The following is a 25,037-nucleotide window of genomic DNA, read 5'->3' as shown; positions in this document are numbered from 1 at the left end:
TGTTTGGAGATGTCCAAAAAAAAAAAAAAAATCTTGTCTTGCCTCTAAGTGCTGAATAATTGCAGTAATCCCCACTACACCCATCTTTTCTGTCATACTTTTCAGCAGAAGACCTTGAAGCACTTGGTGAAAGGGGGAGAGAAAGGTAAAACATGTTTTTGAACTTACTGTATCCACCTACACTAATGGAGCCAAGTTGTTTTAAAGGCATCTGAATATCTTTCAATGAATTTTCCAGTTCAGTGTTATTTTCCAAGTATCTGAGGACTAAATAACAGAGTTAGTAAGAGTCAAAGATTAAATACATTATTTTCAAATGCATTGCTCTTTACTTACGAACCATTTTACAAATTCAATGAGATGATGGCAACCTACATTACAGTCTTAGTTTACTAGTTGTTTTAAAGGCATCTGAATATCTTTCAATGAATTTTCCAGTTCAGTGTTATTTTCCAAGTATCTGAGGACTAAATAACAGAGTTAGTAAGAGTCAAAGATTAAATACATTATTTTCAAATGCATTGCTCTTTACTTACGAACCATTTTACAAATTCAATGAGATGATGGCAACCTACATTACAGTCTTAGTTTACTGCAGTTTTTGTTTTACTTCTCAGATTCAATATTTACGATAGTTTTCCTTCTGTAATTTAGTAACCAGAAAGCTGGTTTCCCCGTTTTTCATCTAAATGCAATTTCAGAAAAACTGAACAATTATCCAGTAAATAAGCGATACATTACTCACTGTTTTCTAGCACAATGTAAAATAGTATTAAATGAACTATGAATAAACATATGCCAAGCTATATAATTTCTTCTTCTGGTTAACTATACCAAAGTAATTATCTGAAATTAAATTTACCCTTTCTAACTGACATTTTAATTATTATACTAAGCAATGAGAACAAAATTAAAATAAATTTACAGTGCAATTTTCTGGCTCAACACAAATTATATTTTAAGACAATCCCATACCTTGATCATCACTGCTCCTGTGCAGAGTAGATACGGGCAGGCCAGGACCTGTCAACAGAGCACGAAACCTTCATGTTTGCATGCTGTCTCAAAACACAACCCTCAAAGTAATTGGGAGTGGGTGAATCACAAAAGCTCAGAACTCGTTTCCCTCCAGTCTGCACAAGCTGGATTTTAAGTTAGTAGGGCCCAAACTCAAGCCACAGGATGCCGTAAAATATTCAGACTGTCTCGCAGCCGAACCACATGACTGTGAGGTACTGAAGAATTAAACTTCCACTCTTTAGCAAAGTCTACCCATCAGTTGTGGACCATGGTGTGGAAATCAGTAAGCCTTGGCACGGAGACCACAAGCAGTCTTCTTCAAACAACCATTTTTACAACCTGACAGAACAATTCTCTCTCTGCTGTCTGTCTGTCCTTCTAGTCCATAGATCAAGGAAGATCTTGGCATCTTAAAAAACAACATACATTTCGATTTAAGGGAAATTTTAGAGATTTTATTTTTCCCACCCTTTGATTAATTTATCCCTTGTACTATCTAGCACAAGCACTTACAGTTCAGAGACAGACTACAGTCCCACTGCTTAACTAATGATTATGTTCACTGGATTTTTTTTGAACAGTACTATCTACCTTAATTTTATTCCCACGCACTTCTCTTATCCAGCCTGTTGCTCGCCTTGCTCCCAGAGCCTCCAAATTCCTTCTACAGACAGAGCTCCCCATGCAGCTCTTGAGGAGATGCACAGCGGACAGGAGTGTTTTGCACCTCTTTCAGGTCCACTGATCATAGATAGAACTATCAAATTTTATCCTTGTGATTTTTATCAAGGTGCTTTTGAGCCTAGGAGGGAGTATGTTTTTCCGCTGCCAATGCATTTATCCAACGATATCAACACATATCATTGTTACGCAGTGCATATCAAGATCTTGATGAAGTGAACTTCCCCACCCAACTAATCAGTGAGTCATGCTTATGTCAATTAATTCTGGATATACTCACCACGACAATCTAGCTGATAATACTGTGCGTCTTTGCTGAAGGACACAGAATAATACTGGCATCTTTCTCGATTCAGATCACAGCTAACACATTTAGTAGAATTTGGACTGCTTTCCAAGAGCACTCTGCAAAGTAGACGAGCTTCATTTCAGAGACGAGTTTTGTTTTGTTTTGTTTTTTAAACTATGCTAAACAAATGTATGCTTTTAAAATAGGATGACCAAATGAAATATGATAAAATTCAGGAGTAAAGTCCTTATTGAATTAAAAAGTAGAGAAACCAGACTTTAAAATTTTGAGCTCAATTAATACTGGAATTATAATCATAGCAAAAAAAAAAAAGCATGAGAGGTTTTTTTTAGGGGTTTGTTGCTTGAGGATTGGTTGTTTCTTTTCACAATTTCCCTTTATTAACTAAATTTACAGAAAAATATTTTAGTTGTTTTTACAGTTTATACTCCTACACTGATTTTAATTAAATTCAGTGGAGTACTATAAATATCCTCATCTTTTTATTTTGCAATGCTTTTTCTTAAAATTTCTTTTTCATTAATAAATATTTTACTCATACTGCAGCAAAAATTTCTTACTTATAAAGATTTCTTCCTCCTGGTATTCCACCGTTTTCGTTACTAATGTAGTATCTATAAAAGCAAAACATACTGGTTTTGGTAAAATGCTTACAGTACCTTTTACAATATTTAAAGGATTATCTTACATGCTTAGGTCAGATTTTTAACGAGTTAAATGACACCTTCTCCTTCTTCTCCCTCCCTGCTTGCTTAGACCCTTGTTACAAGCCCTCCTGATAGGAATCAATATCTTAATTACAATACTTACAAAAAGTTATTGGTTACAGCTTCTATGCTGATTACTTCCCATTTTCCTTCAGTAATAGGTACTGGAGCCTGGAGCGGGGGGAAAAGGCAAGGCAAAAAAGTAGAACGTGAAGCTCCTCAATCACCAGGAGAAACACAAGTCAGCAGTGACTGTCCTGCACCTTATTACTTACCTGTGAGCCATTTATGTAATGGATGTGCTTATAACCTACTGTATTGCTGAAGACTTTGTAGTAGGTAGCACTGTCGGGTGCAAAGTGAGGGACAGATGGCTGAAACTTGAACACAAGAGAGACGTCTATTAAAGCAAACAACAAAACTCTAAAACCAAAATGATAAATTTAGGTTTTGATATCTCTAAACAGGAGTTTCAATACTTAAAACAATGCATCACTGAACGTACTGCAAAAATTTTTGCCTACTGTCTTAGTAGGTAGAACCTGTAGCCATTACCCTAAAAGTAAACATACTTAAAATACTTTCTTGCTCCTTAAGCAGCAGAATTTCCTGAGTATTAGCCCTGATAATGACCGATTTCCACTCCCACCTCCCTTGAATCTGAAGTCTTACAGGTGTTCCTGGTTTCCTACCATTTTAGAAAACAGTATGTGCATCTACTTTTAAAGTCACTGTTTTAGTCCAACGCCAACATGCAGCTGTAACCTATAGCAATGTAAACATTGCAAGTACATGTTTTCCTTGAATTTCCCATTTTAAAACACGTATTGTGAAAAAATTCTTTGAACTCTTGATTTTTTTTTTTTTTTAGCTTCACAGTGAAAAATTTCCCCCCTTTTTCAAAGAAAACAAACTGCCTTCCAAGACGAAATTTTTCTAGTAAGTAGGTGATTATAGAATGCCAGAGAACGCAAACTGGAATGATACTCTCATGAAGGAACTATCGATTTATCAATTGGGAGTGACGGAAATGAATGGATTCCTTCTATTGACTGTCATTTGGATGTGCTCCACACGGTAGAGAGAAAAACAGAGGAACGAAATTGAGCTGAATGAAATAAAACTTACTTCTGTGATACATGTCCAAAACATCTAAACGTTAATTAGCCAACTGACACAACACAGTATCTCTGAGATTTTTGAAATGGAAAGTGAAAAAGATGAAGTGACTCGCCTCTAGTCACTCAGCAGGCAATGACAGAACTTGAGTCTCCCTAACCCATGTGCTCCGATCTCTCCTTCTTCCCTAGCAATATTTTTGCAAAAAATAACCTGGCAAATATTTTGCTAGCTTCTCCCTTATCACAGTCTTGCTTTTTCAAAGTGTGACTTTCCTTCAACTCAACTGGCAAGCTCTAACTTAGCTCATGACCTGGAAGCCTTACGCAGTAACACAGGCTGTTCCGAGCATTCTTAGATTAAGTATAATTTCATCCCTATTTTTGAAAAAAAGAAAAAAACCACTATAGATATAGACGAAGAGAGAAGTATATGTCTATATTTTACCCACATATATAATTTACTTAAGTTTGTATATACGCTTACATGAATTGTATATACATATATATGTGTATATGTACATCTCTCGTATATATATTAAAAAAAATCCCTTATCAGTCAAGCGTCATTTTATCATCCCTAAGTGGATAAGAATAAAAGAAAGGAATAAATATACCTTTCCCATCCCCTCTTCAATCCTCCCTACTTTCCACTCCCTTCTCAAATCCAGGAATCATACAGTGAGATTCTCTTTTTCTTCCAACAGCTCCTAAGATGTGGGTTGTTGTCTCTTTAAAAGAAACAAAAAACCAGCAACCTAGTTTAATGGCACAGACTCGCATTTTGCCCTCTCATTTTGCACAACTGTTTACAAAGTCTGCAGCTTGATCATCACATTGTCTAATTGTGAAGCCTTTGCTGCAGAGAAGCAAAATGTGTCAGCGTTAAGGCCTTCCTTTCCATATCAAATTTGACAGCAGGTGGGTTGATCTCTCATCTTCATACTGCGGATGATTTCATCCCTGCTGTTGCCTCCCTCTTTGCATTTCTTTAAACTTTCATTTTTGACTTCAAAAGTGAATTAGTGACTAAAGCATAATCAGTGTGTGGAAAATGCGGGAGTGGAAAGTGTACTCTGTGTTCTCATCAAAAACTCTGAAACTCATTTCTCCCTCCAAGTCTGAACTTTTGCATCTCTGCTTCACTTCCCCCAGATCTTCTGTGTAGTTCATTAGGTGCCTACTCTCTACCATGTACAAAGGGACTGAGAGGCAGCTTGGAAAGCATCATCCAGACAGTAGCAATTGGTTTGGCAGAAGTGTATGAAAATTTTAATCTGGTCAGTTATATGCATCTTGTCCCCAGTTCTCTCCAATGGATGTTTTGGGTGGGGGGAAAATAAATAGATAAAACCCCAAGGAGAGCCTGGAATAGTTTGCTGCAACCTGGAATGCTAAAAATGACTTTTGTCCTCCATGCCTTTCCTCCAATACAATTCAAAGGTTATAGGATGCACTTCTTAATACATTTTATCCCCTAGATCATTCTGGAGGTGGCAGGAAGACTGGACAGCAGCCAAAGCAGCATAGCTGACAACTCCCCCAGAACAAAGGGAATTCTGAATCCTGGCTCCTGCGCTCCCTACCTACTGCTACCTGAAGCAGCAGGTCAGAATTAAAAAGGAGTCTGGAAGGAGCACTCTGCTTTTTGGCAAGCTGAACATGATGCACGGGTCACAGAGGATGCAGTTACAGCTCCAGCCACGCTGCACTGTCGGCCCAGCCTGGGAGTTCAGAACCCCATACCCACAAAAGCTTAAAACCGGGAGCGGGGTGGCACAGCGGCTCCATTTGAGACCATTTTTTCCTAGACATGTAAAATGCAACAAATGAATAGATCAGACCTGCACACAAGAGGCGTTGCAACCAGCAACTGGGTCCTGTGAAATTTTCTTAATTATCAGTGTTATTTAGCGTGTGGCAGTTTTAGAAGTTGAACACTCACTCTGCCAATCCAGCCAGTTGTACTTTCTTCTGTATGCTGTTTTTCCTAAGAAAGAAAAAACAAACAATCCCACAACAATTATGTTTATTTTACATCAGGCTATGTTTCTACCAAGATAAATGTACAGAGATACTCTACTCCTTTCTAGTTTCATTTATCAAGCATTGCGACTCTCCCACCTAATTTTTCTTACCTGTGGACACGACCAGTTTCCAGTAGCATTTTCAAAGTCACAGACTGTGAGGACTGAAAAATTCTGAATTCTTCTGAGCCACTGCAGACAGATCCTTTCATCTGTCACCCATGTTACAACACTCAAATAATGATCCCTGAAAACAGCAATAGCATTAGATATTTAAAATTCTCTCTGTAATAGCATCCTATACAATAGCATTCAGCAATTGGCTGAATGAGATTCATCTGGCTATTTTCATTTCAGTCTACTCTTCAACAATAAACAATGATGCAAACCTAATTGTGCCATTTTTTTGCCAATTGTTTTTGCTGCTAGTAGATGCCTTGGTTATTTTCATTCATACAAGAAAGAATTAGATAGTTTGTACATACCCGCTTCCAGAAAGACTGCAATTAATTCTAACAGACAGATCGCTATCCTCTAATGCATGAAATAATAGCTACTCCAGACTGTTCATAAATCTTGTACTATGTGCATCTAGAGGAATTTCTTCCAAATATTAAGTTGTATGGGCCTTAGATTGTGGAATTTTATCCTTAGCTGCATGAAGTTGGTTGCCTGTAAGCACTCTGAGTGATACATATCTTCGTTCAATTTAGTATTTATTTCCGTTAGTTAGAATGGAGGGAGAGATCGTACCAAGAACAGATATTACTATTTGAATATTTTACTTTCATCTTCAGAATACCAACTAATTGACATGAAGAACTGAAGCATCTGAAAAAAAATATCATTTTCATGAATATTCCTGTATATTAATTTTAAAAAGGCACCACATAAAATTTAGTGGTTTTGTTTACCATTACCATCTGTTAGATGTACTCATCTTTTCTCATTTTAGATCTCTCCTATCTCCTAGAAGCCTTACGAACTAAAATAAAACAAACTTCCCCTCCAAGGCAAGTATACATTTTTAACCGGAATTTGCACATTTGACTTAGTTCCAAGTTCATGTTCCCTTTTTCCCCAAACTTGTGGATGGATTAAAAATATATGCCAACTGGTTACCGACCACTTTCAGGTTTATTTCTAGATTGCAGTTTAGAAATCATATTTAAAAAAGGTCTATTTTCACATTCATATTTGACTGGGAAGTTGGTAGGTCATTTAATTGCTACTGTCACTGGCTTCAAACAGTATATTTAAGACCAATGATATTATAAAAGCAGTCTGCAGGAGCTCGTTTGGAAAAAAAAAAGAAACTGCCACTCTTCATGTACCTGTAAATAGTGGTTTCCCTTGTTCTGTAAAAGGGGAATTAGTCCCACAGTTTTTGTTCCTTCAAAGTGAGAGAAGTTAACAGTTCTGGAGACTATAAATCATCCATCAGACAAGATGGACAGTACAAGAAAAAAGCCAAAAAGTTATTACTTATTATTATTTATAATAAATATTTTAAGGTTATTATAGAGACTAGGAATGCACCTTCAGTTTTCAACAACCCACGAAATGTTAACTAAGCTGCAATTAACTCAAGCGTAGAGCACAGTAGATTTGCATCGCCCTTCCTCATTTGCTGCTGAGAAGGGATATTCCTTCAATCACCGTCTGGAGCTCTCTACTCTGAAGACGACTTATTTTTAGGCCGCGTCATTTCAGACAAGAAACATCCATTGCCTTCATCCTCCTGTTAGCCAACAGGAGCCCCCTGTGCCCGTGATGCTAAAAGTGGTGTTTAAATGCTGTATGGATTTCATGCTGGTCATTCGTGCAAATAGTGTCAGGTTTCATCTACCATCTTATATGGCAAAGCACTGCCATTCCAGATTTTGGCAGCTTCCCTTGACAAATAAAAAAACTTCCCCTCTGAAACAGACGTATGGTGTGGGGGTACAACTGCTGCGCATACAAGCGGCTCTGGATAGTGCTGCAACAGGCAACTGTTTGCAGGGGCACTGCCCCTCGAAATCCCCACACAGGCGGGTAGGGTGAGGTATGCCACCAATTCAAACTTCGTTTTACTCAGAATTTAGCTCCAAGGAAGTAAAAACAGAATTTTCCATCACAAAAATTCACCTTTCCTGTCATACAGTGGTATGAATATACATACTGTGCAAATATTAATTACTTTGTGCTTCCAGGAGCAAAACTACCCGACAGCAACATTGCACATCACTTGCCTTTTCCTACTCATGTACTCTTGCTCTTGCGAAATTCCCCAAGACTTGTTCTGGCCACCTCAACGTTTGCAGGACACACGTGCTGAGGCTGAACCATTACTTGGATCAGCCGTTGGGAGAAAGAGTAAGTTTCGATTCTTGCACTCATCATTCAAGACTTGATTTATCTTTGTATTAATCCTGATTTACAGAGTGTTACATTCATTTAAAAATTGATTAAGTCCATATAACTCAGGCCTGTGTTAGCCAGAAGGGTACAAGGCTGGAAGACAGATGATAGTTATTCTCCCCAGGTCACACAGCAGCATTGTTCAGCTTTTATTAGGTGTTAACAAAAGGTAAAACATAACTCTAAGACAGCAGAGATCTTAACCAGAACTGACCAAAAACATAAAGGGCACTGAAATTCTGGAGAAAACCAGCGCACAGCAGCTATATAACACCTAGCTACTGTGGTGTTATTAGTGTAGAGAAAGGATAAAGAACAACATACTCATAAAAACTTGCGTATCTCAGTTAACACAGAGATGTTAGTTACGTTGTGGTGAGGACTGAAACGGAATAGCACTGATATTCCAGTTTTAGCTCCTTGGCCACCGCATACAAAATGCTGGTTTTATGCACTAGCTAACAGACCTCTCTTGTTTCTTCTGAAGTTTATCAGCATAACCTGTGCTTCCATACCCATCATGTTTGTAAGTGCAAACCTCTAAAATTTTCCACAATACTGTTAAAAAGAAAAAACAAAACCCAAGATCTGGGATACCAAATTCTGTGTGCATGCATTTTAAATCAATTTAGCTGCTCTTTACAAAATACATTTATATGATGTTGTGCATTTCCAGTGGCATTTTGAGAAATACAATTTTCCATTTACTGTGAGAGGTGCTGGTTTTCACCATGTCTCCAAAGAAAACAAACATTTTAAGTATAAATCTGAAGACAACCATGATACCTTGCCTTAGCAAGGAGTCTGCTTCCAATGAAATCAAATCTTCACTTACCATTAAGGTTTTGTTTTGTTTCCCCCCCCCAAGTGAATTGGAATACATATATTATAATTTGATTATACCAAAACTTGCTCATATTAAAGTTGTACTGTGAAATGACTTCACCATAGTTAGACTCCACTGAATGTGATGAGCCAAGAACTTGTCACATTCTGAATATAACATACATGGAATATGCCATCTATATATAATCACTAGGAGGATAATCTCTGTGCAGATTTTCTCTGGTAAATCTTGTTGCTACCAGAGTCGCATGACCGGGAAAAACTGCCATATACACTGAATATAGGGTGGTCACACGTAAAAGCTCCTCCTCTCCCACCAAAAGTAACAAGCAAATCTTTAACCAAAATGTCTTACCCTGATTTTATTTCTGCAGGTGGAGAAATTTCAGCAGAGTGGACAGTAGAAAGCGATTTGGTATCCACAATAAAGAATTGCACAGTTGGATTTTTAGCTCCTGCCTAAAAATAAATTTTTTCATTGTACTTTTGAAGAGAGAATATTCTTGGTGAAATAAGTGTTTGAAACCATAGATGAAGAAATTACTACAGTCAGATAGAACCAGCCAACTTCAAACATGTGAAAAGACAAGTTCCTAAATGCAGTTCTTAAGATTGATACATAAATTATTCTTTGTATTTTTTTTATATGAAAGTGTTAGTTACGTATTTCTAGGTAAGAAAGACTACTACATTTAGAAACATTCGTAACTACATAGGGCTTGCTGTACCCAAAGCTGTATTTGACCGTAACTCGTCCTACATGCCACACACAGTATCTAACAGCGAATCAAATCCATTGCTAACAGACAAAAAAAGTGCTTCTTCATGGAAACTGGTACCTTATATTAAGTGATCATATAATAGCTGCCTATACAACAATCAAAGCTGTGACTGCAGCATGTACTCCACTATTTTTAATGTAGTGCTACTAGGTACTGACAGCAATATAACTGTGTCAGTAAGGGCTTCTCCTCTAGAAGTACAAGTTAACTAGCTAGGTCCTCATCGTAACAATCAGGTAGCTGTAGTGGGCCCATCTCCAGAAGTCAGCAATATTCCAAACAAAAGGGGTTTGTAATAAAAGGTGCAGTTTAAATTGGCAGTTCATTCTACACCTACATCTCTTCACAGGCGCCATGCTCAGGGCAGAGTCCCTGCAGCTGTCAGTGAGCCCAGCGGCTCACTGTGAGCATCAGTGACCCCTCTGGGGGAGGCTCCAAGGGGACAGGCAAAGGCCATGTACTCCTGAAGCTTTGGGAAGGGTAGGGAGTGACTGACCACGGCTGCTGCAGAGAAAGCTGAACTTGGCATAAAGAGGGCGGCTTTTACACCAGACAAACAGCTGTATCAGTTGAGCGATCAGCTGGCTGCTGTATTGGCTGTTCTGCCCCAGTTAATCAAAAGAGTGAAAACATTTTGCTGAGCTGGCCTGGTTTCAACCCATGTATTCCTTCCCGGCAATGGGGATGCCCAGCATTGTGGTGGTGAGCATATTATGGAGACCAGCAGTAGGAACCACGTTTGTGTTGCGATTCAGCAGTATAGTGCAATTGTTGTACTCTAAGTGTAATTTGTACTTGTGTTGTGTCTTAAGTGCATTGCTCTGCTAAATCAAAATCCCGTGTAATGTCAAATAACTTCACACAGGTCAATCCTGTATTAAACCCTCCACGCGTGGAGTATCTGAAAGAACCTGTTTGGAGCGTATTGGACTCTGACTCTCACACCATTTAGTCCAGTGCCAACTGGGCACAAAGTCACGTGGAGAGGAAGAGGGAGGAAAAGGAGCTGCTTGACTCTCACAACTAAAACTGAAAGAGCTTTAGGTGTGGGCAATGAAACTCCATCAGCAGATTCTTCCCCTTCATCCCAATATAGGAAGCATCCAACAACTAAAAATGCTACATTAGTTGAAGAAGATTCCATTATCAATACCACGTACAACCCTAACACAATGTACATCTGCCAAATGCTTTGTACCAACTTCAATTCCGTAAGAGCTTTTTTATCTCAGCATCTACTTGCCACCTCAAAATCTTCTGGTGAAACAACAAAACCTTAAAAGGTTTAAAACCTTCTTTTTTTTTTCTTTTTGCTTTCCCCTGGAGATAATGAAATACTTTAACATTGCCAGATGCTGTTGACTTCAGAAAGAGTAATCACAGAAAGCTGTTGAGGAGAGACAGACAATATTTTCATTAGCAGAAACTGATTAAATGAGACTACTCTCTTAATGAAACTGCAGAAGAACCATGTTTAACAAATAACACAGACCTTGGGATATGGGATTCTAATGGTCTTTGGATACTGCAAGGTGTCCTCAGAATAAAAGGAATACTCTATAACAGGAACTTCTGTATCATTAAATGCTGCATATGCCACAAAACTGCCATTTGGAGACCACCACAGAGCGGAATGGGTGCCAAACATTTCCTCTGAAAGAGATGAAAACGCGTTTAAGTTATAATTGATAAGTTGGTTCTTGTATCCTAGGTACTGTTCTCATTAGTTTTTAATAGGATTTTTTTTTTTTTAATTGAAGTTCAGATACCAAAGTGCAGACTGTTTGTCAGGGTTCTGAAATGAGACGTTAGATCAATGCTTATAATCTATCATACGAAGCTAATTCAGACACTATGATTTCCAGTGATGCGCTGCAAGTTAGGCGAACTCATTTCCGTTCTTAGATCCTCACGCCAGCCAGCTATTAAGCTCAGGTAAGGATGCATCCTTCCGTTAAAATACAGACTTAGATTATTTTGAACTTTTCAACGATAAAAAATGATGTAATGGTTATAATAAATCAATTACAATAAAACAAAGTTTTTACATCATAATGCAGTAAAATATGCTTGATATAGTTACCTTCATAAACCCAATCTGGTATTCCATTGAAGATTTTATTTTCTTCTCCATTTTTAGTGATTTGCACAGGGTTTGCTGTTGGTGAAGCTTTTATATAAACATTATTATTCCAAACATATGCCTGCAACACATCATTGTGATTACAATTACTATTAGGGTAAATCCTATTTCCTTCCCTTGCCTCATCTAGTGGGAAATTTACATCAGATGACAACAACTGTCTTTGAAAGTTGCATTTCACCAAACGTCATTGCAACTTAACAGACTTGAATTACTAATACAAATCACATGTAGCAACCTAACTTCAGACCTAGATGCAAAAAACAATCAACTATTGATTGTCATATCAGTATCATATACTGATATGACATGATTACTCTATCAAGTTTTGAAAACCTTGCTATTCGTTTTCTGTTGAGATACAAGCTTATTTTCCTTCATTAGGAGTTGTTTTTCCACTAATTTGTCTTTCAAAGAAAACTATCAGTACTTTGGTAAAACATTGATGGGGGTCTCTGCATTGCTAATAGACCTGCAAAGATGGTGCATTTCTTCAGTAGTGCTCAGAACTCCTCCAGTTATTGGCACCTGCCTGCCTCTCTCATCACCCCCGTTTTTTCTCTCCAACAACTGAACAACACAGTTTTACTCCAGAGCTTTGCTCTGCGATGCAGAAAGCTCTTTTCAACATCCTTTGCTTCTGTGGTTGGGCTCTATAATACCTATACTACAAGCAATAAGAATAAATAAACATCACATTCCCCTGTGACAGATCTTTAAGTCAGATCCAACGCTCACCACAGGGAATGCACAAGCCTTGCACACAGTGGCTGTCACGATTGCCATGGATCAGGGAGGAGAGGAGGAAGAAAAGGACAGTGGGAAAGAATACCAGAGAGATTTTGATCCTGTAATCCCTGTTACATGCACCCATCAACACTTCATTGCTTATGGTGTAATTAGGAGGAGATAAAAGCCACCATGATGAGTAAGTAGACAATTGTAATGCTGTTGCCTTTGAAAGGGATGAACTACTGTCTGCAACTGTAAAAACATTAAGTTCCTGTGCATTTATGCCTTATATGACTACTGGGGCCACTACTACTTTCAGGAATGCATTTTCATTAAAGAACAAAACAAAACACACAGAGGGATTTTGGAGTCTTTTGAGCAATAGTAGTCAACTTGGAAACTAGTTCAGCTATTTTATCTAGCAGTAGGGAAGCCCCAAAACCTCAAGGGTACAGACAACGTGAGCTTCCATGTCACGTGTACAAAAATGACTGTTTAAGTTTTACTTATCTTTACTAACCAGTTTGTGACCAACAGGTGACCAGGATATATATTGCGTATTATTAGGGAGTAGTCCATCATCTAAGAGAGAACTGGAAAAACAAAAACAAAATGCAGCTAAGAGAAATCAGTGAAATGTCATTTCATTGCAAAATAATGCTAAAACTACATCTCGTGTGCAAAAATTACTGACCTGCTATTGAAATCATAGATGTGATATGAAGCTGTATAGGAATGCCTCCACAACTGCAAAAGAATTATTTTAAAATGAAGAAAATACGTTTCATCAGGATTCACGTGTCTCAGTTTTAACTATCTCTGAAACCCTCCTCATGCTTTTGCTTAAGACAGACAGAACACAATGAACATACAAGGGTAACAAATCTATGCAAGGTTTAAGAAAAGACTAAAGAATTGCCACCCCTCTGGGGTCATCACTTAAACACTATGACAGAGGCCACTGACTGGTTAAGGACAGAGATACAGAGGCCAGAGATGCTGCAGATTTTCAGAAATCCTTGTAGCTACATGGCAGACTATGGTACCTATGCACAGTTTATCCTCCTCCTTCTGCCTTACTGGCACACTTTCTGTTTTCTGTCTCATTTTCCATGCTGTATTGTCTAACTCGGCATCTTACTGTTTAGTAGTCCTCACAAGTCCCAGCAGTATTTCTGTAGCAGTTCCTCCACTTTCAGGCTGACCTATTCCCATTCATATTATCACAGAAATAAACTCCTTCTCTCAGAAACCTGCCTCTTGAAGTCTGCATCACTCTGTGGGCACTTACAGAGAGAAAGATGACGATGATAATCTAGACACATTTAAATGTGTTCACTATGTGGGGCTGAAGAGGTTTGATTTAGCCCACGGTGTTGACACGCTACAATAATGCTACCTTCTATGATGGTTCTTGAAGATTTGTATGAAGATATAAAACAATAACTTAGTACTACACAACCAGATGGCTATTACATAAGAAGTATCTACATTCTCATGATTCATTTTGTTACTCTGTTTTCTTGCAATAAAGATTAATAATAACATAACTTTCAATCACACTATTATATAAAGGTTAAAAGAGCTTGCTTCAGCATTAAAATAAAATTAACTCTAATGACTGCAACAAATAAAATACTACAGAGCAATAAATCACGAGTAGAGGGGATGTCTAGGGTGGCTGGAAACATATAAGGCATTTTGTGGCCACTAATGATGCAGTGAAGAGTCAAACAATTCTGAACAATTCAGAAAGACAAAAGGTAACTGGCTTACTAGTACCTAGCAAGGAAGCTAAAACTGCAAAAAAGTGATGACTGAGTGCATGGATTGTGGCTGGCACAGTGAGAGAGGCATTCTTGGACTGCAAAGCCAGAACACGTACACAGAGCTGAGTGACACAGTGCTTGAGTATTTGTACACTGCACAAGTCAGCACTGAGCTTTTTACAAACAAAACAGGCGGCTCTCTAGGGAAAAAAAAAGGAAACAACAACAAAGTTACTGGCTTCTCAGTGCACACACTGTAGGGCAAATTATTGCCTCCTTTAGGTTTCTGTAACTGTCCTCAAGTGGCACACAGACCAGGTTTTCATGCCAGCTGGCATAAACGTAGGTTGACCTTTGTTGCATGGTTCAGCACCAAGCCAGGATGAGGCATTATGCTGGAGGTTTTTCACATGCTTGCTGACAGTAGGGAACAAGGGCACCCAAGTCCACTCCAAGTGCAAGAGGACAGCTTTCTCTTACAAGCATATGCTGCTTTTCATTCACCTCAGTTTTAAATTCTTAAGTCCTAACACCACAATGTAACAACCATATATATACATAGCATATATGTACCAGCGTATGTATACAAGCATATCTACTCATCACTCCTCCTTACCCACACAACTCCTTGGACAGTCATGCCTATCTACTCTTCTAGCCTGTCTCCCCAGATGAACCATCCAGCCTCACTCTCCTTGGGATATCTCTCCATCCACTTTTTATCCAGCTTCTTTTCTCAGGCAGTCACCTCTCTTCTGCCAAGCTCACAGACAATATCAGACTCTCTTCTCCTGTCTGCTCAACTTCACCGTTCCCTTGCAGACATCCATCTCATTCATCCATCCTCCTGCATTTCCCTCACACACTCTCAGCCTCTGCCATCCCTACTTTCAAGACCACCTTCTTGCCCAGTTGTTCCCAAACCTTTATTTCCCAGTTTCATCCTCAGAGGAGTAAAACGCACTTGTACCTTTGTATAGCTGTACCGCAGAAGAGCAAACTTTTGGTCAGGAGATAATATAACTGTGGTTGCCTTGTATTTATCCTGTCAACAAAGGGCAAAAGTAACACATTAAGCACTTATTCCAAAGAAATGCGCAGAACAGAATACTAAATTCAATACCTTTCCCAATGTCTGCATATATCATATATAAGTCAACATACTAATGTTGTATTCAGCAAGACTACTGAGGATGTTCCGGTCTCAGCATTGATACGTAGGATGTTCCCATTAGCTGTTTTGTGAAGATACTCATTTCCTAGAAGAACAAGAGAGCTGCTAATAAACAACAAGTAAAATGCTCATCAGTTACTTCTCTTTTCCCCCTTATGTTTTTAAGCAGGAAATAAAATTCAAAAATCTGGTCAACGTTGTGTTTCCCACTTCTGTAAAGAAAGGATGCTTATAGCACAAGAACATCCACAAAATGTAGTCCTGGGGCTTACAGCCTCTGCCTTTGTCATCTCTTTCCCTTGGGGCACTAGGCATGTTCAAAAGGAAAAGCGCCCTGTATCCTCCTGTTCCCTGATAGCCTGATGCACAGGAAGCTGACACACTTCAGAGTACAACATGCTTCTACAAAAATCATAGAAGTAAGTATGCTCTTTTAGCAGTAGGAGAATATAGCTTGCCACGAATGTGAACTTGTATCTAAGGGGAGGAAAAAAAAAAATCATAACCCTGAGCTACGCACCTTTCTATAATGGCACCATTAAATAATTTAACTTTTTTTTTTCAGGATACAGTAGTGACCTCAGCACGAAGATACGTGTTTACTGAAGGTAGTACATTTTCTTGACATTCATGCTGTATGTAGAAATGAATTACCTGAAATCCACTGCAAATTATGTGTTCTGTACTTATAGTCATTGTTCAAGTAATTCTGTAGAGTATATGTTCTTCGTGAATCAGGCTCAGAGGTACTTTCTGAAAGAAAGAGACAGAAGAGAGATTTTGATGTTGCTGCAAGTTGTTCCACCCCAGCTTCTTAACCTGACTACTAAAATAAGTGGTTTTTTGTTGCTGGTTATTGATGTGGTTTAGCTAACCAGCTCTAAAGTACCAGCAGTGAGAAGGCACTAAAGCTTTACTGCAAGATAAATTCAGCAAGCATAAAATAAAGGAGTACCGGTGAGATCACTCAACGAACTCATGTAAAAATTACAGATGCCTTTTCTCTGCTGGTATTTTACTTTAAGGTACACAAGAACTGTTATCTTTTGAGTAAATGAAAATACCTTTTTGATAGTGACGAAAATAAACAGAAGACCTCTGGCCCTCTCATCTGAGGAAATGCATACTTGTACTCCTCAAAAATAGGAAAGATGTGATCTTAGTGCCCTTCACCCCTATGCTCACTCTGGGAACTTCACTGCAGAGCTCTGACTGCTAATATTTGCATCAGACATCAATTGCGGGGTGGATCATGCAAAGCAGAGACGTACATGCCCATGTTTGAGAGCGGTGGACAGGCAAGGTTGTCCAGATGAATGAAATGTGGCATCCATGTGAGTAATGTACAGACCTTGAAAGATACCCTAAAATTAAAGCAGCTGCTGTACTTCATCACATATTCCGTAATACTGCTGTTCCTGTTCATGAACCCTTCAATTGTGACTCATCTTCTTATCATGAAACTCAAATTTCAGAAATGTCTCAAATAAAAAAATCTGAGGATCAGTAAAATTTTCAAGGAAGGTCTAATTTTAAAAAAATAATTAAATCACAAACACTGATAAGCTTATGATGAAATAACTGGTTAAACATTTATCCCTCTCTTGATGTGTTTTTCACCAAGGTATCTTAATATTTTCTGCAACGTTACTATTTTAACTGCAAAATTAAAGCCAAGTAACTGGGTTACTATGAAAAGACTAAGTGAACCTTTGAACCCAGTTAAGCTAATGAGTTTGGTCATCAGCTCCAGTGCATCGCAATCAACTTCTATGAAAAGTATTTCTTTCTTACTGGCTGCAGTGCACAAACTACCCTTTCCAAAGTCTGAAAGGTTCAAAGAAAAAAAAAAAAAAAAAAAAATAGGTTTGGGGGTTTTTGTGAGCTTTTTCCTCTGAAAACACTTTTTAAATTCAGGTGTGCAATTCTCTCCCTGCTTCCTCTCCTGCCTCTTTTTTTTTTTTTTTTATTAAATGGAAACCTAAAAACTACCCTCATACAAATCTACACATTCCAAAGGGAAGCAATTTCTATTTCAACTGGCTAAATCATTACTTTTTTGTTACTACCAGTACAAATCAAAAGACCTAAGATAAAAACAATTGATAAAAACACTCAAGTACAGATGTGGTGACTGATCAGCCAAGATAATACCTGCCCAAATCAATTCTGAGAGTCCCAGTCTTTCAGATACTTTTAAAACAGCGAGCCCCTCCTTTCATTATGCTGAAGAAGAAAGAGAGTGCAAAGTCCCTGGGGACACACGCACACAGAAAAGCACCTCATGATAATTTTTGTAGGTTATCTTTCTGCAAGTTAAATACATGTGACATCTGGAACATGAAAGGAAGATATTTATATTAGCTATTACAGTTTTACTCTTATTTCCAAACAATAAGCACGTTGCATATATACAGCACAGACTGTACAGCCATTGCTGCAATAAAAGTCAAACAATGATTTTAGTCTAAGATGCTCAGCAAAGGTTAAAAAAATTGCTTGCGCAATTCCATCTGAAATGTGACTGTTCTGAAAAATTACCAGTCTAGATTTCTTGCTCATGAAGTTTCCGTGAGAATATTAATTTCTCAGGTTAATTATTCTGTATTAACTGAATATTTAATTTGATGGATTATGAACAAGTGTGCATTTGATATTCACGCACAGTTGTCTAGTTGGGAATATCACTTCTCTCCTTCCTAATTGAGTAAGTGTCATTTTCAATTAGAGGGGCTTCAGAAAGCAACAAAATTCTCTCTTGGAAAAGGAGGAGCAGCTTAAGACAGGTGGCTGATGAACAGGTTTAGGGATTTTTCCAAACTGAGAAATGTTTTTCCCCCTGGTGACATACATATTTTGCTGAGGTCTCATTACTAAAAATCAGGCCACTATTAAGATTTGTTGGCTGTGTATAAAATTAAAATTTCATTTTCTGTCAACACCTTCCACATAGTAACTGAACATGAAAACATACGCCAAGCTGTAAGGGTATAGTCATAAAAGTTCTAGTTGAAGTATTTTGCGAGATAGGCCACTACCAGTATATTCTTACTTATCCACATTATGCCACCGACCAAAGATACTCAACATACACTGAATTCTGCATTTTGGTGGTTCTTGTTCAGATTCCATTTGGAAAAAAGTGTCAAACAGGTTTATTTTGACAAAATAAAGTAGTTGTTGACATTCAAGAGCATTTTATTGGCTTTGAAGATTGGATACAGGTCAATGTATGTTCATATTTTAGCAAAACAGCTTCTTTCACTCTTAGGTACCTCAGGGAGGCTGTGAAGGCTGAATTTTCTTGCTATTTTTCTTTTTTGACTATTCCAGATACAGACTTAGTTTTCTGAATTCCAAATGACTAGCTCTTCATCTCTACCCTATTCTCACCCCCAGCAGCACATACGTGTTTCCACTGTCATAATGATACACTGGAAATATTTGCATCATAATACCCCTGTTACAACAGCAAAAACTTAAGTCCTTCTGGGAAGAAGGCTCTTAACCTTTTATGTAAATAGTACTCATATGAAGTTGCTAAACAGTTTTTTTCAATTTTGGATTTTTTTTTTTTTTTAATACATCACCCTTTCTCAAGAGAAAAATTGAGTTGGTTTCTGTAGGTGTAAAGTAAACAAGAAGTTAACTGTTGTGTAAGGTTTATGGTGTGACACATCACCACACCAAAATCTAAAGTTGTTGAGAAATTACTTTTGGTATATGTATTGTTTATTTCCCAGTGTCAAGGCTCATTTTACTAATTTCCATATGTAATACAAAAGAGCAAGAAATTATGTAACCAACTTAAAAGAGATGGAAAACTATAAAACCAGCAATAATGGAAGCTTTACTGCACGATCACCACTACCAAGAGAGACTGGAAGAAGCACAACAAGGGAAAGACGAGTACAAGCATGATGCTCAGCAATAATGAGAAAGAAAGGGATAGAGAAACGATAAAAACCAGAAAAGGTGAATGAGTATTGCCATTTTTAAGTAACAGCAGAACAAGAGCGAGAATGATCTGCAATCTAAGAATGTAATTTAGGAGCAGCGTGAGAGATGCAGGAAGGGAAACCTGACTGATTCATTAGTTAGTCAGAAAAGTAAGTGACATTTCAAGCTATTTTTTCCAAACCTTCCTTCTTCCCTGTTTCTCTTCCAATGTGTGTAACAAAGCACTCAAAAACCTTCCCCCCTACACTCAAGCCCCCAGTTGCTGCCTGAGATATGTGACAATTAGAGCACAGAAATGGATTTCCAGCAAAGAAGAAAGTAAAAATGACTCTGTTGGGTCAGGCCAAAGGTTCACTTAACCCAGAATCCCATCTGATTCCCAGCAGCCGATACTGGCCATCCAGGAGAGACCATAACCAACGGGTGAGCGCCGTGACACCTTCCAGGGCAGTTCACCCAGGCGTCACTCTCTGGCGCTGCAGAGACGTCCCCAGAGGGAGGTAATCATTAACTTTGTAATCAATAGCTCTGGAGTTCCCCTCAAATTTGCCCCATCTCATGCAAAGCAAGGAAATAAAAATAGCAGAAGTGTTCTACAGATAGCAATCCACTGCTTGTAAATTTTTTTATATTACATTACTCAACATTTGAATTAAGGTAGATAACCAAGTTAAATGACAGTTACAGAAGTCAAGGACATATAGCAGGAAAACATTTCCATTCTCTATCTTTTCCTTCACTAGCTAGAAAAGGTAATATATCCACACATAACATGAAGACTACAAGGATCCTGTAATGCAGAGCAAGGTGCATGAATACATGGTGAAAAGAGACTGGTTAGAACAGTCGGATTGAAGCCAAAAGACTGTTTGGTCAGACAAGTCTACAGCACACTCACAACATGGTAATTAACCTGCTGTATCTCCCATACAACTTTGGAGAGAATTTCAGCCATGATTTTGATTAAAGTCCTTTGAAGCTAGGTTACTGGATTCACTACTGCTCACCGTTTATATAATGGTTCTCTAAAAAAACCACACAGAGTCAAGATTCTTATCTAAACCTTAATTTTTGAATCTAGATGCGAAGAGATTCTACTTCAAAGATCGATTTCTGATCCATAGATTTAAATTCCCTTAGAGATTTTAAACACCCTTAAACCTATTGCCTTTCAGAAACTGCAGTAATACAGGACCCCTTATTCCCAAGAAAACCGTGACAGATCACAGCTGCCAGATTCAGGCATCTTGTGGCACAGGTCTTCAAATACGAGGGTTGTATATCAGCCAGAAGCCTCTCTGTATTTTAAACATACTGTTCAGTTGCAAGCAGGGTGTTGACACTGGCAATAGATACTGCTCCACACCACCCAGTCACAAATTTGCTTAGTTCAGGACACAACGTAGATAGGATAAACAGGGCAAGACTGTAGATATGACCACCCCCAACAGAACAATGATGAGAGCTATCTAGAGACTTTTATTTCCTTTTCTTTTCAGTTACACATTAACACGGCTGTGAGGAAGACCTGCAACCTCACCTCTCGAGTCCTTGAAGCACGAGGCTGTCTCAACAGTCTCAACACTCTTCAACTTCAAATCCAGGATGACAACATGAATTTATTGGACTTCTGCTGCCAGTAACCCTTATCTCTATTTATGGTAGCTTTCTACCAGCCACTAGTAATACCCAACACATCAGTGAGGCATCAGACTCACAGAGTACTCTCAGGCACCTTAAGGTCATTAACTTCCCCAGCACCTGCTGTGCTTTTCCAACCTCTTCTAGGCACATTTCTATTAAAAGACCACAGAAGCCCACACACAGTATCATCTAACCATGGCAGTGATGAGCCTTCTCATTTAGTGAATATCTCACCCTTGGAGAATTAGACCTCTAGGTGAAAACCACCTGGTTTGTGACCAGACAGTTGTATAGGACCCCCCACTGTAAGGCTGTTTATGACTTGCTCATGGCAGCAGAATGATACTAAATATTGCACCATCTCCTTTCTGCTCTCAGCATTGGCTACTCTTCCTCTCACTCCTGGCCCTCCTGCCCAGCTGGCCGTAACAAGAACTGCTGTTAGAGAAGAGGTAATGGTGTATGGCCACTGGATGTTTCAATCTGCCTTTTGCACGGAAAGTTACAGGAGAAAAATCATGGGAGAAGTGATACCGAGTACAAAGGAATACTGAAGAGACATATGGTTCTCTTTACTGGACATAATGTAGCCAAGCTTGACATACTCTCTGAATAGATAAGCTAAACATTCAGTAGGGGTATACTCTGTGCAGTAGGGGTATATGCTGTGAATAGATAAGCTCAACATTCAGTAGGAAAGAAGACCTTGAAACTTTGTAGATAAGGAAGTGATGCTGAAGACAGGTAGTTTGCGAGGGTGAAATTGTGCAAACCGAGCCAAAGAACAAACTGTGCATGCGCAAGAACTGAGTTCAATTAGCGGTCACGGTGAGGAAGACTATCGATGACCACCAGAGGACCCTGAAAACCACCAACGGACATAAGAGTGCATGCGTTAAAGACTTTTACATATGTTAATGAAATAACATGAATATGTTAATCATTTCTTGGAAATCTAATGAATATGTATATTCTGATTGCACGTAACTCCTATAGTTAAGCAGCTCGGCACGCACACTAGGTGGAGCGATCCTCTGTGCGCCCAGCACCGCAATAAAGAATGCCTGCTTTCTAAAACTCCAAATTGAGTCTTAGAGAGTTTTTAATCTGCCGACTTACGGTAACAGAAGCATAAGTAGATAAGTGAATCATGAGCAGACATGATTTTTTTAGAAAATAACTCATGCTTTGAGGGTAACCACTTGCTACTGTAGTCATCTCTTGAATAGCTCCTCAAAGCACAATGCTTTCATCAACAGACTTCAAATACAGCCCCCAAGGCTGTTTTGAGATTAAACTGTTTGATGCCAAGTAGCCCCGTGTGATTATTAAATATAAAAGAAGGTGGCAAAATAGGCAGTGGGTATAAACAAAAAGTATAGAATTTTGTACACAGTTCTGGCTGAAGACCCTCAAGGTAAATACTGAAGGGCTGCACCCAAAATTATGAAACCCTTTTGCAAATTTAAGTCTGCAGTATTTGCCCATGCTAAATGGCTGCAAGAGAAGGAGCAGAAGTTCCACTCGCCAGGCCTACAGTCCAGCCAACAAGCCAGAACTCCTCTGGAGTGGCAAAATTTCACAATCTTTCAGAGCACTGGAGCCCATTTATCACGCTAATTCTGTGCTGTATGACTACTAAGCTTATGAAATGAAAGTACATTGAGAAACACGGTGAGGAGAAGAACAGCAGGCCAAAGGTAAGAAATCCAAACTCAAAATCATCTGTGTATATCAATAATCATCGTTTTCACTCCCTGCACAATGCTTGAACCATTGGGATGAAATAAAGACTTGATCGCAGTTACAATGACTTTTTTCAGAATAGTTTGATTTCACATAGTCACAGTCATGTGAGCTGCTGCTCCTCCTCCCCACCGCCCCTCAATTTTGCTGCCCTTCATTTTGTCCTCAGTCCAGCACCTGTACCATCCCAGGAGGCATCCTCAGGTGACTCACATGCCCTGAGGTCGTTGGTAAAAGCCATATAATCAAACTGTCAGTGATTCTGTGCTCTAACCTATAAAGGAGTAATTATAAGTGCACCACCTGTACACTCTCAGCTAACAGAAAACATTTGTTGAGCACCCCTCAGTCAAAATTCAAAAGCACCCTGCAGCTCCTGAACTATAATGGTCACTGTTGTTACTCAGCTGTTACTGCTGGCCTGATTTGGGAAGAGACAGGAATTCCAAGTTTTTGAACTGGGACCTCTCCATCTCAGTCCTTATTTCATCCAGAGGGACCTAGTGAACTACCTGGGTGTGCTAGGTAATTTCCCATGCATTAATTTGAGCCAACAGTAAAAAGACTGACATGCTGCCCTACTCTTTTACAAGCAAAATGACGCAAACCAAGGTTGATAGCATGGTGATATTCTGTATGTCATCCAACAGAAGCGTTTCTTTAAAGTAAAATCTATTTACTGTATACTCAGTGACTGACTGCAGCCACTTCTAGAGCAAAAGGATTCCTATGCTACAATTTATGAAAGAAGAAAACCCATTTGATTTTCAGTAAGACACAGCATTGGCATTAAGGTAGACAAGCACCAACTCTTCAGCAGAGTTCAGGCCTGCATACTGAATTCTTTCACTAGGTGTTATACCTGCACACATGCATCTGACAAGCTATCAAGACCCTTTCTCTTGCTCTTCCCAACTTCTGAAACTAAGAGTATTTTCTGTCACCTCAAACATCTGCTTTTTTGAGATAAGTGGCAAAAAGGTGCCCAAAAATAACAGAAAAGAGTCAGCATCCACTGATGCAAGTTTTAGCCCAGAGGTATGTAAATCAGGTATCTGGACTTTGAAAATCTAGTTTTTAATGACTGTGACATTAATAATGACCGAGCTGAATTGCAAAAAAGTTTAATGGAAATTATGCCTTATGAACACTAGTGACACAAGCTTTGCCTCTTTAATTGACATACAATAAAACCACCAGAACTTTCTGTGCACGTAAGTAATTGCCGTGTTCATTCCTGAACACACTGTCAAGATCAACATCCATGTCTTCACACTTCTTGGGGTGCATCTCACAAACAGAAGACCACCAAAGGTCTAGTCTAGAAAACACTTTGTTCCCTTAGAGTTTGCAGTGCTGAATTCTACTATCATGACTCCTCAGCTGTTAATCGTAAGAACACAAAAAGAGAGATTAGCCTGCAGCTCTGTCCTACCAGCTGGAAGCAATACATTGCTTGATGAGGATTTAATGCTGTTTCACATTAACATCCAGAGCTACAAGGACAACCTGGAAAGTACAAACCGATCAGAGTCCAAAAATGCATTCCAAATCTTTTCCTACTTTTCTGACCTCTGTAACTGTGCTGTGTATATAATTTCACTCAATAACGTTAACAAAAACTATGCAAAGAAAGCAAATTAGAGGGAATATAATCTTATCTCTTCAATACACCCTAGAAAATTGACTAACTGGCATTTTACTGCTGGTTCTACAGCCTTCAGCTGCAATAGGAAAGGAAAATGCTGAAAACGATAATGCTTGTAACTAGTATTTTCTCAGCTCACGCGGGACTCAAGGGACTTTCTAACTCCCCCCCGCGCCCCCCATCCTCCCAGGTGAGACACCTTCTTGACGAAGTACCTCCCAGCTTCCCAGGAGCTCCAGCTCTATCGACCCTGTTTCCTAAATCACAAACTTTCAGCAGAACTTTCCCCCCCGCTGCAGTGGGCGTCGCGGCTGCGGGTCCCCCGAG

General features: G+C 38.9%; 1 protein-coding gene across 1 annotated transcript in view; it reads right to left on the bottom strand.

Annotated features, from left to right (window-relative positions):
- DPP4 (dipeptidyl peptidase 4) overlaps positions 1–25,037 on the bottom strand; it is a gene marked incomplete at its 5' end in the record, with an annotated part of 43,931 nt that overhangs the window by 16,788 nt on the left and 2,106 nt on the right. Inside the window, 16 exons of the mRNA XM_019470902.1 lie at positions 169–267; positions 976–1,023; positions 1,982–2,106; positions 2,572–2,625; positions 2,822–2,889; positions 2,994–3,098; positions 5,782–5,826; positions 5,975–6,110; positions 9,468–9,571; positions 11,387–11,547; positions 11,978–12,098; positions 13,290–13,362; positions 13,464–13,516; positions 15,509–15,583; positions 15,703–15,797; positions 16,367–16,461. Of these exons, the coding sequence (XP_019326447.1) occupies positions 169–267; positions 976–1,023; positions 1,982–2,106; positions 2,572–2,625; positions 2,822–2,889; positions 2,994–3,098; positions 5,782–5,826; positions 5,975–6,110; positions 9,468–9,571; positions 11,387–11,547; positions 11,978–12,098; positions 13,290–13,362; positions 13,464–13,516; positions 15,509–15,583; positions 15,703–15,797; positions 16,367–16,461 (1,457 nt within the window). The remainder of the gene's footprint in view (positions 1–168; positions 268–975; positions 1,024–1,981; positions 2,107–2,571; positions 2,626–2,821; positions 2,890–2,993; positions 3,099–5,781; positions 5,827–5,974; positions 6,111–9,467; positions 9,572–11,386; positions 11,548–11,977; positions 12,099–13,289; positions 13,363–13,463; positions 13,517–15,508; positions 15,584–15,702; positions 15,798–16,366; positions 16,462–25,037) is intronic.

Source organism: Aptenodytes forsteri, unplaced genomic scaffold (assembly GCF_000699145.1).
Source record: "Aptenodytes forsteri isolate BGI_AS27 unplaced genomic scaffold, ASM69914v1 Scaffold255, whole genome shotgun sequence".
Classification (NCBI taxonomy): Eukaryota; Metazoa; Chordata; class Aves; order Sphenisciformes; family Spheniscidae; genus Aptenodytes; species Aptenodytes forsteri.
Note: the sequence above shows the minus strand (reverse complement) of the source record. Positions and strands in the feature narration are given on the sequence as shown.